Source organism: Helobdella robusta, assembly GCF_000326865.2.
Source record: "Helobdella robusta unplaced genomic scaffold HELROscaffold_18, whole genome shotgun sequence".
NCBI classification, from domain to species: domain Eukaryota; kingdom Metazoa; phylum Annelida; class Clitellata; order Rhynchobdellida; family Glossiphoniidae; genus Helobdella; species Helobdella robusta.
Genome location: NW_008703981.1, coordinates 2,301,063 through 2,320,458, shown reverse-complemented (window position 1 = coordinate 2,320,458; position 19,396 = coordinate 2,301,063). Strand labels below are relative to the sequence as shown.

Genomic DNA, 19,396 nt, shown 5'->3' with positions numbered 1-19,396 from the left:
CACATTTATAATTCATGAAAATTAAAATAAATAAAAAATAAATCAATAAAATAAACAGCGACAATAAAAAAAAAACTAACTGCCACTGGTTTTTAATTTTTCATTGTAAAACTAAATAAAATCATTAATTAAATTATTTTTTAACATTAACATATATATATATATATATATATATATATATATATATATATATATATTAAATATATATAATGTACACATTGTATATAAACACCAGACACTTTACTGTGTTACATTAAATAATGTTATCACATAATAATATATGTAAAAGATTAATTATACAATTCATTGGGAAAAATAAACTATGAATAGATAAAAGTATTAAGAATAAACACTTACATTACAATAAATCCTAGAAATAGTGAAAATCATGCAAGTATGAAAATAAAAAATTTAAATAGAACCAAAGAATTAAATAGTACAAAAAATACTTAAATATGTACAACGGCAATAAACTATGAAGAGATATGATATGATACAATAAACTTTCATCCATGAAAAATATCTGAACTGCCTATCAACCATCCATTCATTCATTCAATCAATCTTTCATCCACTTATCCATTCAATCTTCCATTTATTCACTCATTCATTTATTCATTTTCTCACTCAATCACTCATTCCAGTTTATATTCTTTCATCTTCCCCCAAGACTTTCCGACTTTTAACTTCACCGGCAACCTAACTGAGATATCTCTACCAACGGATTCCATACCCCACCTAACTATCTCAGCCACATTGGTCAGATCTCGCTCATTCACCTCGTAAATTAATTCATCATGTAGTTGAAGGATCAAATAGGCACCCCTCGGTGGTATGTACGGTTTTTCTTGGGTTCTAAAACTGCCAAGAGGAGCACCTTTTAAAACAAAGAGTTTAGAATAATTTTTCTGGTTAACATTAAATCAAATTTAGTTAATTTTAAATTCACATGATTAACATCGAACGAAATAAGCGACAGGCTGAATGAATGAATGAATGAATAAATTAATTAATGAATGAGTGAATGAATAAATGAATGATCGACTGAACAAATTAATATACAAACCTCTCAAATGCAGATGGGGTAGATAAGAACCGCCGTCAGAGCTAGCGAACCAGTTTTGTTTCTTTAACTCTTCATCAATTTTTATCATGGCCCTCTTTACAAAATCAGCACCTGAACCCTGGATAGTTGTGTTCACGGCCTGTCTCTCTGCCTAAAAATATTTATTTATCGACAAATTCATCGTTAATTCACTAATTCATTCATTAATTCATTCATTCATTTGCCCTTATATATATACACCATGTAGTACAAGTTTATATGTACGTTGAAATTGATGATGTGTGAAATAAAAAAACATCATAGTGCGTACATGAGCCCTCAGATGTACATTCTGATCGTTGATTCGCTTGAGATATCTCCGCCTACCTGACGTCATCGTGACGTAACCATCCGTACGACATTTGTACACTGTGTTGTGGAGAAAGGAACGAATGCCTAGGAAAAAAGATGGATAGATGAGTGAGTAAACGAATGAAAAAATGACTAATTGAATGGTTGATTGAGCGAATTAATGAATGAATGATGAATCAATCAATCAATCAATCAATCAAAAACCATCTAATTTGTAATTTCAACGCACCAGAATACTTGGTCTTGAAGGTTTCCATGAAAACGGCAGCGTCATCTTCACTGACTTTCAGTTGCTCACCAAGGGCCTTGCTTCCTATCCCATATATCATACCGTAACATATCTTTATAATAATCATTTTTATTATAATTATTACAATTATCATCATTATAATTATTATAACGGACACAACAATAACCCAAATTATTTTACTTTTACACAAACTGAAACGAATTCACCTGCTTGGCTTGCTGCCTCTGCGAATCGGTCACTTCGGCCTCCTCACAGGAGTGAAGTTGGCAGGCGATATTTCTGAAAACATCGGCCCCAGAGTTCAAAAGGTCAATCAGTTTTCTGTCCTGCGACATGTGGGCTATGACGCGAAGTTCAAGCTGCGAGTAGTCAGCGGCCAGTAGCGTGCCACCTGGCAATTGAAATTAGGAGAAAAAAATGGCAAACTCGTCGTTTGGTGCCAATATTCAAAAAATTAATTTCATCACATCTCTTATTTTCGTCAACGTCATCAAGCACATCAACAAGCCACGTTAACAGGGCCATCTACCTTGGAAAGCCACAAACGAATGTCGCATGCTAATAGATTTGCTCTTTTTTTTGTTATCCATTCCATCGCCAGCACCATCACCATCACCACCATCATCGTCGTCGTCGTCTTCATCTTCAAATAACTTGTAACTGTAGTTGAAACTTTCGTTCACTAGTTCGGCTGTTTCTGGGTCTTTCGAAGAAAAAAACAAAACAACAATAACAATAATAACAACAACAATAATAATAACAATAATAGAATAATAATCATGATGATGATGAGAATCGTGACATAACCCACCCTCGCCCATTTGAAAATCTTTAGGAACGTTCTGCAAATTGGGGTCCTTCATGGCGACCCGACCGGTTGCAGTGTGCATGTCGGCCACCGCGTTTATCCGGTACATCCGGGTCACGTGTTCGTCCTTGAACTTTGACCTTGTGTCGAGGATGGCGATGATTTTGCTTGATGGTAATGATGGTGATAAAGAATTATGGTAATGACAAAAATGAAAGAAGTTTAAATATTAATGGCAGGTGACGACAGTTTCAACTTTTATGATAATAAAATGATGGAAATAAAAATGATGATGGCGGTACCTTTGGAGAGGGAAGACGACCTTGGAGAGAGCGCTAGATAATCTCCTCCATTCCAACAACATGGTCGGTAGAGGGTGCAGGCTCTTCAACTTTTCTAGAATGTTCTTCGCCGTGCTGTACTTTGCTATGCCTAAAAGTAGAAAGTTACAAGGAAGAGAAAAATGACAATGAGGACGACGATGATGTAATTAATTAAAAGCAGTATAACTACCGCCATCATCATCATAATCAATCATGACGTCATGGCAACTCACCATTTCGACCCTTTCTTCCAGCAACACGACCCTTCTTCACGACGCCCCTTTCTCCCGATGGAGGCAGTCCCAACTCCACGTACAACACCCTGCTTACGTCATCAGGGTTCGCCAGATTGAAATCGTGACCGGCCGCCGAGTAGGAGCTCTCTTCCAGGTGAGCTAACTGACGCAGTAGTAGTGACTTTTGACGCTCGCTTTCTTCGTAGTCGAAACCTTGAAAAAGAGATTATTAACAAATGAATGAAACATTATCAGATGTCGGGATAAACTGACCAACCCATTCCGTTCAGTTCCATATCAGCCAGGATTTTGAGAATGGGCATTTCCTGGGTTATGAAGCACTGCCATAGATTTGAAACTTCACTCAATTTCATCTTCATCGTCTTCATACTCCTCCTCACCAGCACACTCTCCACTGATGATCTCATTCTCGATGACGTAATTTCAGATGACGTCATGCCTAAACTCATAAGTCCGGACGGGCAGTCGATACCTCAATGTTTTAAATTGAAACATTTTGATATATCGAATGCATTGGGAGTTTACAATTTAAGTATGATTTACAGTATACATAATAAATTAATCAATCAAAAAATCAATCAATCAGTCAGTCGTCAGTCAATCAACTAAATAATTAATTAACTAATTAATTATTTAATCAACCAACTAATAAATTAATCAACCAAACTCACCATCCAAGAGAAAGAGCATCTCAGGACAGCACAACGTAACCATACTATGAACATTAAGCTCGCGGGAAGACGGATCCAACAACCAACTAGCCACCTTAGGATCGACCAACAAACCGGCTATGAGAATGCTACACGTGCTACTCAACAGTCGGTATTGAGATTTCGAATCGAACATCTCGACTTGAATGCGAGAACCGGTTTTGTCGATATCTATACAAGTTTTTAGAGCAAAATTTATCAATGGTAAACATACAAATTACTGTAAATATTTTTGGTTGAAAATTTTATTAAAGGCTAATTTTTAAAATAGAAAAATCCATTCAGTGCTAGAAAAAAGGTACCTTTTTCAAGAACCTTTTTAACACCTTTCCACCTCTCCTCGACCGTCAACGATTGGTCGAGGTCAGGGGCTGCCATCGATCTATCCAAGTCAGCTGATTGGTGGATATTTTTATAAATTAATGTTTAAAATCTACTGAAAAAATCATTATAAGATCCCTAGAAGCAACTACTTAGCAGCCAAGCCATATCTTAATTATTATCGACCAATCGACCAACTAACCAACCAACTGTTCAATCAATCAATCAATGCTAACTAAACCTTCAACCAGGCAACCTACTGACAATTTTCAACGGAATTTAGGAACGAGACATAGTATACGTCACACCCCTCCCAGGAAACAGCCATGCCAACAACTCTCATACTCTTTTCCAAAGTCGGAAAGCCGTTTTGAGTGTTTATGTCTGTGAAAGTTTCTGGTGTTGTTGCTGCTACTGTTGCTGTTTTCAATTAAATTGAAGTGTAGCGTAGTACTGTAAATATTTTTTTTTAAATATTTTGAAAAATTTGAAATTTGTAAAAAAAAAACAAGTCAACAACAACACCTACTGATTGTATTTTTATGAATAAACTTTCCACCGATAGACGCGCATTTTTTCTCGTTAATTTTATTTTCAGTACTCTTAACTCTATCACAAGCAACACAGAGTGAGAATTCATATCTGGTCGACCATTCATCTAAAAATTTCTCAAACAAATCTCTGTTAGAGGCAACATCGAATATCGTTAAAGATTCTAGCGTCGAAGACAACGTTATGCTTCTATCGTTCGTGTTAGCGATGGTTGAAACTTTGTTGCGTTTTAATACGTCATTCATATTTGTGTTGTTGTTGTCGTCGTTGTTGTTAGAGTTATTATTATTGTCCCTATTGTTTGAATTATTAACAGAGTAATCTGTTGTCGTTTTAAAAGCTCCGAGATGGAGATGGCGAGGAGTTAATTTAATATTTGAAGCTAAATTTCTCGATGAATGAAGTTTCGGAGTGGTTTGCAGTGGCGGAGTAGGTGGGATGAAACATTCGGAATCATCGCTATCCAGATCAAGGAATGGATCGATATTTTGATTGAGTTGATCTTCTGCTGTCTTCGCTACTAAATTCGTAGACTCTGGTGTTGTGATTTTTTTTGTAAAGACAGTTTCATCAGTGGTTTCATGGAATTTAGTTTCAAGAATATTAGATGAAAACTTATTTGCCTGAATACTTTCTTTGATGTTAGGAGTATTTCCAAAAGTTTTCAACTCCGTAAAGTTACCTTCTTGTTCTTTCTTTGTGTTGTTGCAGTCCATTTTCAACTTTTTCTTATCTTGAATAACGGCATTTGAACTTTCTAGAAAAAAATTTAGAGCCCTTTTTGGCGGTTTTTTTCGTTTTTTGTTGCTGGATTCCCAGCAGGTGTCGTCGCAGAATGCGTTCATAATGAGTTCTACATCGGGACTTATATGCGTTGAAATATCAACTGACTTGAATTTTTTCATAGTAGGCGTGAATGGAAGATTTGTGTCAAAATTATAAACATTATTGCAGATAGTTTCTTTTTTGTTGTCGTTGTTGCTGTTGTTATTGTCGTTGTTGTGAGTGCTTGTTTGAATATTAGACCCACTTTCAATCTGGGATTTGCCGTCAATTTTTACATCATTCTGTTCGATTTTTTCTGGCAAATTGGGGGAATGTTTTGTTTTTATTGAAGGAGCACATGTAAGAAAACTAGAAAAGAGGTCGCTGACTTCAAAAGATATTTCCCCATCTCCACGATTTTCAACTTTTTGATTGCCATCATCAACTTTTTGCTCGTTAGCTTTGTCTTCAATATCAACTGTGCTTCTTTCAAAAAAATCATCAGCAACAGAAATTCTTTCGTTATTTTCATAGTTTTCAGCCTTTATTTCACAATTTATTTCAGCGTTGGCGTCTACAACATAATTTTCATTGACGTCATTTGCGTTCTCCTCAAACATTTCCTCGGAATAAGGCGTCCTGCCGTCGAGAAGCATGGAGCAAAATTGTTTCCTTTCAAAACAAGACGTGGAAAACAGATCTTCCTCCCTTGGTGAAACATTGTTAAGGTCTCCCTCTAAGTCCACATCATCATTGTAACCGACACAATCATTTCTTTCGCGTAAACATTGGCTGCTATCAAACAGACTCACCTCACTTGAATTTGAAGCATCGTCAAATAAATTCATGCTGAGCTTATCTGTTGTTCGTTCACTCGTGCTGACGAAAGGTTGCCCAGCAAGTAAACGCTTCATTGAACCATCCTCAATTAGATTTGTTGCTACTTCAGTGCAATCAACAGGCTTTTTAATGTTCGTAAATGAATTTAGTAAAAACTCGTCAATGAGACCATCGTGTATGGCGTCATCTGCTTGATCATTTTTCATCAGCTGACCACCTATCACAGAGTCTTTTTTTAAAATTTCATCTTTACTTTTTTCTCCCCCTATCTCGCTCATACCGATGTTATCTGGCATCGGTTGTGATTTTTCGCATTTACCCACATTTGTTTGACTGGAGTCTGCCTGACCGATCAAGCAGGCATCATCTACACTATCGTTCTCGAACAACATATCGTCTGAATCGTCTGCTTCGTTGTCAATATTCTGCGTCTGAATAACAACATTCCCTTCAATTACTTTCAACGGTGAACGACTAGTATGTAAACTATTGTGAACATTTTTCTGAGATTTTTCATTCTGATTTAAAATTTCGATATTGATTTTAAAAGTGTCGTTTAAATTATTTTTGTGATTTTCATCAGAAAAGTTACTAATCTGCTCATTATTAGCAGGTGGTATGTTTAAATTTACAATACATTTAACATTATCATTTACTATATTTTGACTAAAAGTTTTATCTCTTTTCAACTTTTGACTGTCAACAAATGAAACTGGAGGCGTCAGTATAGAAACGTTCACATTTCTCTCAATCTTCACTGACTTCTCCTTATTACGACTAACATTTTGAGACTTGCGAACTTCTCCACCTCGCTTACTTGAATTAACTTTTGCACTTTTGTTAACACGGCGTCGGTATTTTTTTGACTTAGATCGATTTAACGAGGAGACAGTGGGCGAAATTTTTGTATTACTATCATTGCAATCTTCGCCGTCATCAACATCACTAACAGACTTCTTGATTCCTAACTTGATCAAATCGTCAGCCACGAGTTGGCGGGCTTCTTGCAGGATTTGTTGTGCGGCTTCAAGTTGCGTCATTCCTCGATCGCCGCCGGACACAAACACGCACCTGCTTGTTCGCATGCGTTCTTCGTAATCAGCTTCACTTTCACCCTCCATCCTTTTAGAACTGAACAAATCATTCACGATACAAAAAATTTAATAAATCGAGTAAGAGGGCAATGGTGCTAATATTAATGACTATCTAAGTTCAAAACCACCTGAGGAATGGAGAGGCCTTCTTAACAATCTTCACAACGTCATCGATGTTAGCTGTGGCAAGCGAGGTTACATTGACGTAACCAGCTGAAAAGAAACATCTAGAAAAAAAAAACAATGTAATCATCGTTATCTTCAGTCGCATTATCATAATCATTTTTGTCACCTAGCCAGTTGAGCGTTCATAATGGTTATCCTGACAAGATCCACCAATTCCGGCTGCACACCGAAGCAAAGTCGGCACTGAAAATTCTGAAAGAGAGATTCCATGTTGTGCCAACATAACTTACTACAAAACGCCGTCACCATACCTAGGTTATGGTCGGGGAAATTATAGAAAAGTAATGATGACGACGACGGTGACGATGAAACTTGTGTTTATAAGAATAAGCAATAAAACATAATATACCAGAAAATGTGGAGGAAGATTGTTGAAGAGTCTGCAGTGAGCCTTTATTGACCTTGAACTTCTGGCATGTAGAGTTCAAGGGCACCTCGTTAACGAGGTCATACAAAGCCAGAGACATGTAGAAACGTTTGTGTATAGATACCATTCTTTCAACCGCTGCGTTTGGTCGGTCGTTGAAAAACGTTAAAATTAAAATTTGTTTGAATCTTTATAGAGAAAGAGAAAACTTAAGACTTGCATCGATCAGCGTTCTGCATTAATTTTCCATGCACAGCCTTTGACAGAAATATTTCTTGCACCCCCACGACTTCGGCCACCCTGCGGCAACCAGGGCTCAACCCCTCCCAGATGCACAGGTAGTTGTACCAGTCGATCGTGAACTGATCTTGCATATACAAGGGCGTCACCTTCAAAATTAATAGTTGATCGACTATTTTTTATTAATTTTTCTTAATTTATTACATTCGTTTGATTGTTTTTTTTTTAAATTGGCCGATTGTTTTAATCATTCAAACGTTCATTCATTCAATCTTTCATCCAACTAACCATCTATCTATCCGTTCATTAATTCATTCATTCATTCATTTATTCATTCATTCATTTATTCATTCGCTAATTCATTTACTATTCCTTCATACCATCAACGCAACCAGCAACCAAAGACAACAACGAACCAAATAAATAATATGCAAATCATTCTCCAACACGAAACATCTCCTAGCTTTCTGCAGCTCCACAAAAACTTTCAGCCCTTCGTCTGGCGATAGCCCAGAGCTGACCACCGCCTGACCCAGCTGAGTGGGCACGTACATGTAATCGCCACTATCTTCATTAACGTTTTTATTATTTTTGCCAATTTTAGCTGCAGTAGTAATAGCAGCAGTGGTTGTGGTGGTCGTTGTCGCTTCTTTGTCTTTGGCAACTTTTGATTTAGAAATATTAAAACTAATTCTAAAAAATAAATAGGCAAAAAAAATCATCAATAATTAAATAAAATCATTACGAAATTTTCACTGTAGTTATTGAAAACAGATTAAATCAGGTACCTTTAACTATCTGAACAAACTCATTGTCTACAAGATACTTGACGCATGTAGATACAGCGTCTTCATCATTACTATTACCACCACCACCATCATCATCATTATCAGCCTTATTATCATTATTATTATTAGTAGTAGTAGTGGTTGTAGTAGTTGCTGTCGTAGTAGCAGCGGTGGCTAATTTCATAGCGGCAGCCAGCATTGTACATCTAGCATATACGTTTACTTGTTTCAGTGTACTAGCAACTTTGTTTACTATTATCTGTTCACAGAGGGAAATTATGATATTATAGTTATAATTATTGGTAAATTATAGTCAATTTTTTATTATTAAATTATAGTCAGTTTTTTACTTAAATATTTTTAATAACTAGTAAAAATGAAAGAATTATTTCTATAATTATGTTTAATAGCGGTAACGTTAAGTAAATTTAGTACAGGGTGAATTAAAAAAAATACCACCTCTAGAATTGCCCTCTTCATGGATGAACTCAGCCCACCTACCCCGGGCCCGCCCAAGTTCAAGCAACTAGTGATGGGCTCAAGATTGGACGTCATCAGGGACATCCCTATTTTCGATTCTGACTGCTTGCATACGAGTACGCTTTCGCCTGGTTCATTCGTTGAAATATGGTGAAGAGGACAATAATAATTTTCGAAATTGCATTTACAAAAATTAATTAATGATATATTTTACGGCAAAAAATTAATTAAGACTACCAATAAATAACAACAAAAAATTAAAAATTAGCCAGCTAGCCAACCAATCACAGACCTTTAATGTCAACCCCCTTTCGACCAGCCCGACCAATCATTTGCTTGTAAACCAGGGCATCTATGGGGCAGCCGTGAAAAATTGGGGTACGTACGATGACCCTTCTTGCCGGCAGGTTGACTCCACTAGACAGCGTACTGGTAGCCACAACCACCTTGATCACTCCTGACCTGAAAGCGCCCTCTATAATGTCACGTTCCTCAAAGGTTAAACCTAACAAAAGAACATGATTGGTTTGTAATTTCTAGCCATTTGATTGGACGACAAAATGTGAAACACGCTAACAAACCTGCGTGATGATAGGCCACGGCACATCTTACCATCTTGCCGAGAGTCGGATCGAGGCCAGATGGTGACCTTCGTAAGAGTTCAAGGACGTCTGTGAGATCACGCTCGTTTGGATGAAACTTATTGCTGGTGACTGAAATTGATGAATATGCCGTTCATTCATTCGTTTGATTCATTTGCTTTGAAAAAATAGCATCCATACCCTCATATCCAGGTACATTATTTTCCATGATGGCTGCCCTGATGACGTCATAGAACTCCCTGGCGATGGTGTCGGCCAGTTTCTCGCACCAGTTTTTAGTTGGACAGAAGATCAGAACTGAACATCCTTCGTTGACGACTGTCTCCGAGCAGAGGTGGATCACGTGATCCTCGTCGTTTTTGAACCTACGGTATTTAATTATATATGTTTACAATTTTACAGCGTCATGACGTCATGATACTATGACGACATCACAACTGAGAACTAGCCTACTGTTGCCTAAACTCCTCAACAATCTTCCATCAGAGTTGATCAGCTGGTCACCGATTTTAACCATTTCAAGTAGAGGCACGGGTCTGTAGCGCGTGGTGTACAGGTCGCCATCCAGCCACGTCGATAGTAATTCCAAATTCGGCAGTGTGGCACTCATGCCGATTATTTGGATGGTCGGGGAAGATGATGACGACGACGATGAAGATGATGATGACGGAAGTTGTGATGATGATTGTTGTTGCTGCTGCTGTTGTCGTTGTTTGCTGTCGTTCATGAGAGAGAGAGAGTATTTGACTTTGGTGATGAGTAGTTCGAGGAGGTAGCCCCTGTGCTTGTCTCCTACCATGTGCAGTTCATCTATCACTAAGCAGCCTGCTCAAATGATTGATTTGTTGATTGACTGGTTGATTGATTGATTGAATGATTGATTGATTGAATGAATGATTGATTGAATGAATGATTGATTGGTTGATTAATTGATTGAATGAGTGACCAGTTGGTACGTTCAATGACTGATGAATTACATGATGTTGAAGAGTAAAAACTATCACTACAACCACCATCATAATCTGACCTAATTTATTAAGTTCATTGACCTCCATCAACCTATTTATCAAATTATTGGCCTTCTCAATTGTACAGATGCCAATGTCAATGGATGGAAAGCCACCAGCAGGTCCCTGGTTACCATAGAAACCACCAACATGGACCCCAGCATTTTGAAATAAATTCTAGGAACAAAAAAAATTATGCAAAGTTGTCATACTTATACCAAAATTATAACAAAAAATAATAAAGATAGCAATAAAAAGTTATAATCTATCCTAACTTGTAAATATTTTGTTTTCTCTCTAACTACTGACACAAACGGTAGGATGAATAGAGCTTTTCGTTTAGTCTCTAACACTGATTTCAACATCAGTAGCTCGGCCACCATAGTTTTGCCTGCACTGGTGGGGGCGCTATATACAAGATTCCCCCTTTCTTCAAATGAAAGTAAAATAAAATGATCTTTTTATTTTTGAAAAAATTTAATTCAAATAAATCATAGACATTCATGAAACAATTTAATGTTTAATATTAATATCATCATCACCATCATCATAACCATCATTATCACCATCATCATAATCACCCATCACCCTCATAATCTTAACCTAAAACTTTTCCAGTACTTAAACACTCGGCCTGCCAATCAAATAATCTTTCAATGCCGGATTCCTGATAGCGTCTTAAAATAACCTCTGGTAATCCCCAAGATGATAATAACAATTGATCATCATCTTTTTCATCATTATCATTAATATCATCAACGTTATTATTATTTAAATTATCATTCTTATTTTTAATCTTAGAGGCTTGGCTGTTGTTGTTGTTAACCATGTGATTTTGTTTTTTGCTATGCTGTGAGTTATCGCTTTTTAATGTTTTTTGGCTGAGATTTTCAGTGCCATCATCAATTCTTGTGATTTTATCATTATTATTATTATCATTTTCATTAGCAGATTGTTCAACTTTACCAAATAAATTAATTTTCTTTTTAATCAGATTCTTCTCCGCTTTCTTAGTTGGTGTATTATTTTCATCTTTGCCTCTACTAAATCTTTTTTTTACATAATTTTTGTTACTGTTACTATAATTATGCAACGATGAAGAAGGTGTGGAAATTAATAAAGGACTCCCCCAGGAACAATTCATCAAGTCCGTCGTCGATGTCGTTGGAGGATTTTTCAAAAAATTTGTGGTATACATATTTTTGATTTGTTGAAAATTTAATAAAAAATAAATCAATATGTAAATTCCTTTTAATATTTAAACAATGTAATTTAAAATTTAAACAATTCATCGAAAAAATTTTAAATAAAAATAAATAAATAAAAATAAAGTAAATATTATCTCGGCATATAATTTTACGATTTTAAATTTAACTATTTACACTTTGAAAAGCTTTAATTCACTTTTAAATTTAAAAGTAAAGTGTAGTTTCAAGTTTTAAGATATAACATTATTTTCTATTTAATATTGAATTTTCCAGTTGAAAAAAATAGTTCGGATATAATATCTTACAACCGAATTAACAAAAATGTCTTAGTTCAAATTCTATTAAATGAAAATTGTTCACAAACTTCAAGCGAAAATATAATTGAACTTGTTACTAAAATGCATTAAATCACATCGCATTCTAAAAAGTTGCATTCATAATGTACAGAATATTTTCAACAAACTTCACAAAAATGCCTCTATCAAAAGCTTTGATACAATTATGTATGATAATGAATGTCAATATCAAAGTATGATAAAGGGATGATTATTAAAGTGAGTAACTAAAAAAAAACGTGACTCACAGAAAGCACAAATGAATGTTTATAATAAATAAATAAAAATTAAAAAAAAATGAATACAATAGAATTGCAGATGTTAAATCATAAACTGGAGGCGGTTTTCATAGTACCACACTGTAAGATGATCAACCTCAGGAGAACTGTGAGGGAAAATAAAATCAATCAATCAATTATTAAATTAATTAATTAATCAACCTATCTACCATACCTTCTATCAAACAATCAATCAGTCTATCTATTTATCAATCTATCTATCTATCTAACAATCAGACTATCAATCAAACGTAATTCAATGTGTATATATATACTTGTAGTGCGTCTATGTAAGATTTGATTTGCGTATATGTGTGAGAGTGCGTGTGAGAGTGCGGTGAATGTGTGTGTGTGCGTGCGTGCGTGTGCGCGCGTGTGTGAATGTGACTTACCCGCCAACGATTTCCACACTGGTTGCAGACCACAAATGTCGTCATTGGTTCATCTCCACTCAATGTTTGCACCTGGAAAATCATTTTCATTCAAAATTTAAACAAACCGTAAACATTAGGTAGTGCTTACGTGGATTATCGAGTTTTTAACAACTCAAGTTAATAATGATAATAACAATAACGATAGTAACAATAACGATAATAATATTAATAATAATAAGTAACAACAGTAACAGGGATGTACCTGGTTATAAGTGGTATCACGTTTACCGCACTTGCTACAGCGGAATAGATCCGATTTTGCAGCAGCGATAGATGGAGCCTGAGCCTCGTGGATTGCCTTTTTAGTAAAATTCTCTCTTAAATTTTTCAGCTCATCACTGGCCATCTCTGTCGATGTCATGACGGCCAGTCTCTGCGGAGTGATTAGGCCGTTTAGAATTTTTTCTTTGAGTTGAGGATTTTTCGGGTCCTGTTGTGATTGGTTGGTTGATTGACTGATTTATGGTTTACTGATTGGTTGATTAACTGAATGCATGACTGATTGATCGATAGATTAACTGATTGATTGAATGACAATGAATAACTAACCTTTATATTGAATGTTCTACTCCTAATCCTATTCTTATATTTTGTACCAGTGTCCTTCATTTCATCAAATATGCAGCTCTCTATCTCAGCTGCCAGTTGTTGAATGTCTGATTCGTCATCACCTGAGTCGGATATCATTATTATTATTATCATCATCATCATCGTCGTCGTCATCATCGTCGTCATCATCATCATTTATAAACATAACAATTTAATGCTACCTTCACTCCTCAGAGCATTGAATAACATATTCCTCGTACTAACTCTTACTGGATCGTCGGTATGAAAATGACCGTCATCTATTTTGAGTCTTTTAGATGATGATGACGACGATCTAACCAGCGTAGACTCTGATGACGATGACTGTGATGACAGTTGTGATGATGATGATGGATTTAAAGCTGCTGCAGCTGCTACTGCTGATGACGATACTGGTGATTTTGTGGGCTTCTTTTCTAAATTAGCTGACGGCGCTGATGGTGGTGAAGGAAGTGTCGGCGTGGCTGGTGATGGTGGTAGTAGCGGTGGCGATGGAGTTGATGGCGAGGGTGGTGGCTGCGTTTTAGCCACACCGCTTGAACTTTTTCCTGCTTTCTTATCTTCTTTTCGTTTGGCTGTGCTTGCATCTATAAGAAAATTTTTTTTTTTCAACTACTGTTTTTTTCTGTTACTACTGCTGCTAAAGCTACTACAACTATAGCTAATAGTAAAAATAATAATGTGAATATTAAACAATGAAGAATGATTAAAAAGTAAAATTAACCAAAAATTTTCATCCATCTTTCAACTACTGATTTGGCCTGAGTTTTAATTGCAGTATTGTCTGTCTTCTTCTTCAATTGGTTGACCTGAAGGCCGACTTTTGTCTTCTGTTTGGAGGAAGAAAATATGAATAAAAATTTATTTATTGTTTATAAATATTATTTTTAAAATTTAAAATTTGTAGGAAAAAATTTTTTAACAATTTATTATTCAAATTAGTAATTATATGATGTACAATATAAAAAAAGTTAACAGTATTCTATGAAATTACCTTTAGTATTTCTACTGTCATATTACAACTTTCCAGTTTCTGTAGTACTTTCAATATTTTCTTCTCATCTTTCTTGATCTGTTGGGAAAAAATTTAATAGGAAACAGATGATAAATTAAATTAAAAGCAGACTTTCAGGATGAAAGACATGTTTGTCAGACACTAAATTTGAATGAATATCAAATTAAATGTATTAAAGTTGAGAGAAAAAGATTTTAGATAAAATAAATATAGATTAAACATTAATAAATAAAGATTAGTAATTAGATTAGGATTAGATTAGTCATCAATGATTGACCAAGGGATTGACTTTGAATATTCTTAATTCGTTTTACGTTTAACTTTGAATACAAAACAAATAAGTGAAATTAATAAAAATTAAAATATTGAAGAAAAAAAACGTACCAGTTTATCCATCGCCGAATACTTCTGCAGTTTTTCCAACAACTTTTTAACGCTACCGATTTCGGAATCACAATCACCGTCGTCTATCTTGTCACTGTTGTTCTTGTTGTTGCTAGCCATCACAATCGAATCAAATTATCACAATATTTTAAATTTAATAGTTTTAATAATTATTAATACTTTTAATTATTAATAAGATATCCCGGAATAAGAGACACATTTGATATTTTAACGGCCAACATACCCATAAGCGAAAGTAGATTGTAAAAATTCCTTTTATATCAGTTTCACTTTAAGTTGCAGACATAGACATGACAATATGTTGTAAAAATTACATAATTCACTCCATGGATATATATATATATATCTTATTAATAATTAAAAGTATTAATAATTATTAAAACTATTAAATTTAAAATATTGTGATAATTTGATTCGATTGTGATGGCTAGCAACAACAAGAACAACAGTGACAAGATAGACGACGGTGATTGTGATTCCGAAATCCGTGACAATATGTTGTAAAAATTACATAATTCACTCCATGGATATATATATATATCCACGATGCACTCATAGATTGTAAATTATCTAATAGATTATAAGTTTTCTTAATATATATAGACAATAAGTTGTAAAATATACATAATGCACTTAAAGATTGTAAACATATAGACAATAAGTTGTAAAATATACATAATGCACTTAAAGATTGTAAACATATAGACAATAAGTTGTAAAATATACATAATGCACTTAAAGATTGTAAAATATTTCATAGATTCTAAGTTTTCTTCGTAAATGTAGTCAATAAGTTGTAAAAATTACATATTTTTTATGTAGAATGTAGAAAATAAGCTTGAAAAATATACAAATTATTGCATTTATAAGTTGTAGTATAAACTGTGCAACAAAATATTTCAGGTATTCTACTCATGGATATAATATATATCCATGATTCTAATCTATTATTCAATTTCAAAGTATTCTAAGTATTTGGTACATTTCCAAGATCGAGCGATAAATAATTTTTTAAAAGTAATTTATCCTTGGTGATTTTTTTCGGTTTAGATAAATTTTGTTAAAAAAAGTTGGTTAAAACTGTAAAATATGGCCGGTAGCAGGATTGAAAAGCTTGGAAGTGTATTTACGAGGTGTTTCAGATTTACTCATTTGATTATTTTTGAAACCATTTTTGATCAACTTTATTCATTTATTCATTATTGGTTTATCATTCTTTCTTGTTAATATTAATTTATTTATTAATTTTAATATTTTCTTTATATTTTTTTTGCAATTTTAATTTTTGCAATTTTTAGTTTTTTACTGTGTAGGTGTTAATTTTTTAGTAAGAAAAGTCAGAATGGATTACTAGAATTGCAAAATTTATTCAGGGTGAGTGGGTTATTAAAGTCAGGCGTTTTAAAAGACATAGATAAACCAGTTTGGTATGACGTCATGGCCGCCTTCCCACCGAAAATTGACCCAAAGTATGATAGGCCAGTTGATGAAGGGCAGGTCAGGGATATTCTTTATAAAGAAGATATTATAAGAGTGTAAGTTCAACATATTCTTTACTCTATCAATTTATTCTTACTGAGAGTAGATGATTATATTACAACATGAAAAAATTGAATAGTTGAATAGTAGATAATGTAATATACATTGCCATTATATATTGTGATTTTGCATTGCACTCTTTTTGTTTACTTCAGAAAATATAGAAACAGTTTTGACACAAATGAAGTGATTGACCTGACAAAAATTGAAGAGAAGTATGCAAACCAAAGGTAATTAGTTTGGTCATTGGTTGATTCAATAATTGCATAAAATTTTTTCTAAAGATAAATAAATATTAAATTATCCTTTAATAACTTTGTAGGTTTATAGATACGATGAAGGATTTAAAAACTGCAGACCATACATTATCAGATGCTGATCTCTTCAAGAAAGCTGCTGAGAAATTGAACTTGAGAGAAGCAGAAATTAAAATAATAACATGAAGACACCAAATTACATTGTTTCTATTAACATATTTCTATATTTTTTGTTAGATTTCTTTTCTATTAAAAATTGATTTTTAAAAAAATTACGAAAAATACTTTAAAATTTGATTGAAAAAGTTGCAACCACAAATTTTTATAAATGAAACTAACATTAACTATGAGTCGTGTATTCCAGTTAGAGTTTGCGTGCATGTATTGTGTGTTTGTGCCTGATATTCTATGTACATGCTGTGCGCAGTCAGTCACGCAAGTTTTTAAAATAGTTTGATACCGCAAAAACCCATTCTCAATTCTTTGAAGGACTTGAAACAAATATCAAAAGAGGAAAAAAAAAATCAAACAAATTATTTCAAGGGAAGTATTGAAAGAATTTTCTATATTTCATCAATTATGATAAAAATTAACTGGCCGGTAGGTACCGAAAAATCTGACAGTTTCAGCTGTACTGAATTTTTTATCTTGTTGACGTTGAACTTCTTTGATGGCATGGAACTTGGCTAGGGCATGCGTTATACCGTATTTAAAAGAACTGGTTCTGTTTGCATGTGGTTGGTGAGGAAACGTCGTCGTTTGTTGTTGATGAAGCTGCTGCTGCTGCTGTGTCTGATGAGGATGTGAAATTGGAGGCGCTGGATAAGCTGTTAGAGGATGATAATGAGAATGATGAAAAACGTTCGTTTCTTGTTGTTGTCGTTGTTGCTGTTGGCGTTGCTGACGTTGCTGTAGCTGCAATTGTTGCTGACGCTGCTGGTGAGTTTGTTGCTGCTGCTGGTGAGTTTGTTGCTGCTGTTGCTGAGTTTGTTGCTGCTGCTGTTGAGTTTTTTGTCTTTGCAGACGAGTGGATGCTAATGTTTGCCTGGTGTTTCTCTTCAGGGTAATCTTTTTTGGACCGTGTTGGACGCCGGTGACCATATTGCTTTTTTGCGTCTGAGATTGTTTAATGTGTTGTTCCTTATGCTCATTCAATCTGTCCACCTCCTGCTGATGCTCAATTAATAGGTTATCTAATTTTTGTTTTCTACTTTCGCTGCTCACTACGACATGTTCAGGGTCCGGTATTATTTGCTGGTTTTGAGATTTCAATGAGAATCCTCTGAAATGAGATATTTCGTTGTTGAAAATAGCGAATGGTTTGGGCATCAGACTGGTTTGATTTACCAGCGTGATTGGGAGGTTTTTCTTGAGGTTTGTCAGGTTCAATGAGATTTCATCGTTTCTTCTACGTCGTAAATCGTCGTCGTCATCATCAGGACTTGGTGCTGTGTAGAAAGCAAGATTGAATTTGCCGTCTTGCGCTTCTCTACTGCAGCTGTACTGACCGACCTTATTCGATAGCAAGAATTGAATACAAAGCTCAATAACACATTTATTATGGAAATCTCACAAAATTTTTACGAAAAATCTGTAAATTTTATAACTTTAAATTAATTTACTTAACCTCAATGATTCTATCATCTTGGATGATAACATGCACGACAGGAGGACCGCTAAAGATGAGGCTGTCAATATGATCCTCCCCATCTTCATAACATTTCTCTTCATCTACACTATCAACAACTTCTGCATCGGCACTCGTTTCCGTCAAATCTTCCTTCGGAAAACACATTTTTGACAAACTCTCCCCACGAAATGGTTCCATTTTCGTATTGAGCGAGAACTTTTTCATCGTGGTCTGACTGACGGCTTGGGGCGGCAAATACACATTCGACAAATTTATAGTCAGCTTTCTATCAATTTCATTTTTGTCGAAGAAAAACGGACAGACATGTCCGTCTCTAAAACAATTTTTGATGGCACCATCGCCATTGTAGTAAACATCTTCTTGGGGATATAGGATCTTTAGCGAAACATCATCCACCTTAATGACATCTTTAATTCGTCTGATTAGTTCATCAACGTCTGCATCTTTGTGTAGGACAACATCGAATGTGTTTCTATCTAAGATGCCGTATATTCTAACTATGACCAAATTACCGCTATGTGTCATAACGGTTTTTCTTCCACACCAAATTAATTTTTATTATAACAATTATTATTAGTAATTAATTAATTAAGAAATAATTAGCTGTAATTACTAATATAAAATCACAAAGATTATTCATACAAGTCCGTATATTTTAATCCTATTTCGAATAAACATA

General features: G+C 34.6%; 3 protein-coding genes across 3 annotated transcripts; all 3 read right to left on the bottom strand.

The window, feature by feature from the left end:
- Window positions 1-222: 222 nt before the first annotated feature.
- On the bottom strand, window positions 223-12,205 carry HELRODRAFT_191126 (hypothetical protein; the record flags this gene model as incomplete). The annotated part of the gene is made up of 28 exons (XM_009016428.1): window positions 223-877; window positions 1,067-1,217; window positions 1,377-1,501; window positions 1,647-1,756; window positions 1,872-2,058; window positions 2,197-2,370; window positions 2,479-2,642; window positions 2,778-2,907; window positions 3,032-3,247; window positions 3,312-3,527; window positions 3,814-3,936; window positions 4,068-4,160; window positions 4,351-4,506; window positions 4,616-7,374; window positions 7,466-7,564; window positions 7,630-7,774; window positions 7,873-8,028; window positions 8,111-8,279; window positions 8,547-8,794; window positions 8,919-9,177; window positions 9,375-9,526; window positions 9,691-9,903; window positions 9,980-10,111; window positions 10,181-10,349; window positions 10,446-10,700; window positions 11,050-11,184; window positions 11,310-11,437; window positions 11,611-12,205. 28 exons carry the CDS (start codon window positions 12,203-12,205, stop codon window positions 636-638), a joined length of 7,701 nt encoding a protein of 2,566 aa, XP_009014676.1. The 3' UTR covers window positions 223-635.
- A 336-nt stretch (window positions 12,206-12,541) lies between these two features.
- On the bottom strand, window positions 12,542-15,858 carry HELRODRAFT_98648 (hypothetical protein). Its single transcript, XM_009016427.1, has 9 exons — window positions 15,804-15,858; window positions 15,250-15,616; window positions 14,845-14,922; window positions 14,575-14,680; window positions 14,033-14,437; window positions 13,812-13,933; window positions 13,465-13,692; window positions 13,221-13,292; window positions 12,542-12,935 (listed from the first exon to the last, which is right to left on the bottom strand). Exons 2-9 carry the CDS (start codon window positions 15,367-15,369, stop codon window positions 12,927-12,929), a joined length of 1,140 nt encoding a protein of 379 aa, XP_009014675.1. The 5' UTR covers window positions 15,370-15,616; window positions 15,804-15,858; the 3' UTR covers window positions 12,542-12,926.
- A 1,781-nt stretch (window positions 15,859-17,639) lies between these two features.
- HELRODRAFT_170625 (hypothetical protein) lies at window positions 17,640-19,242 on the bottom strand (the record flags this gene model as incomplete). Its single annotated transcript, XM_009016426.1, has 2 exons — window positions 17,640-18,578; window positions 18,694-19,242. The coding sequence occupies 2 exons, from the start codon at window positions 19,240-19,242 to the stop codon at window positions 17,640-17,642; spliced, it is 1,488 nt and encodes a 495-aa protein (XP_009014674.1).
- Window positions 19,243-19,396: the final 154 nt, after the last annotated feature.

Bases quoted from the DNA above. Each gene is read 5' to 3' on its own strand.
- HELRODRAFT_98648 (XM_009016427.1), bottom strand. From the start codon at position 15,369: ATGGCTAGCAACAACAAGAACAACAGTGACAAGATAGACGACGGTGAT. The intron at 14,923-15,249 runs GTACGTTTTTTT...TTTTCCCAACAG, and splicing joins ATTCGGCGATGGATAAACTG to ATCAAGAAAGATGAGAAGAA. The intron at 14,438-14,574 runs GTTAATTTTACT...ATTTTCTTATAG, and splicing joins AAGATGGATGAAAATTTTTG to ATGCAAGCACAGCCAAACGA.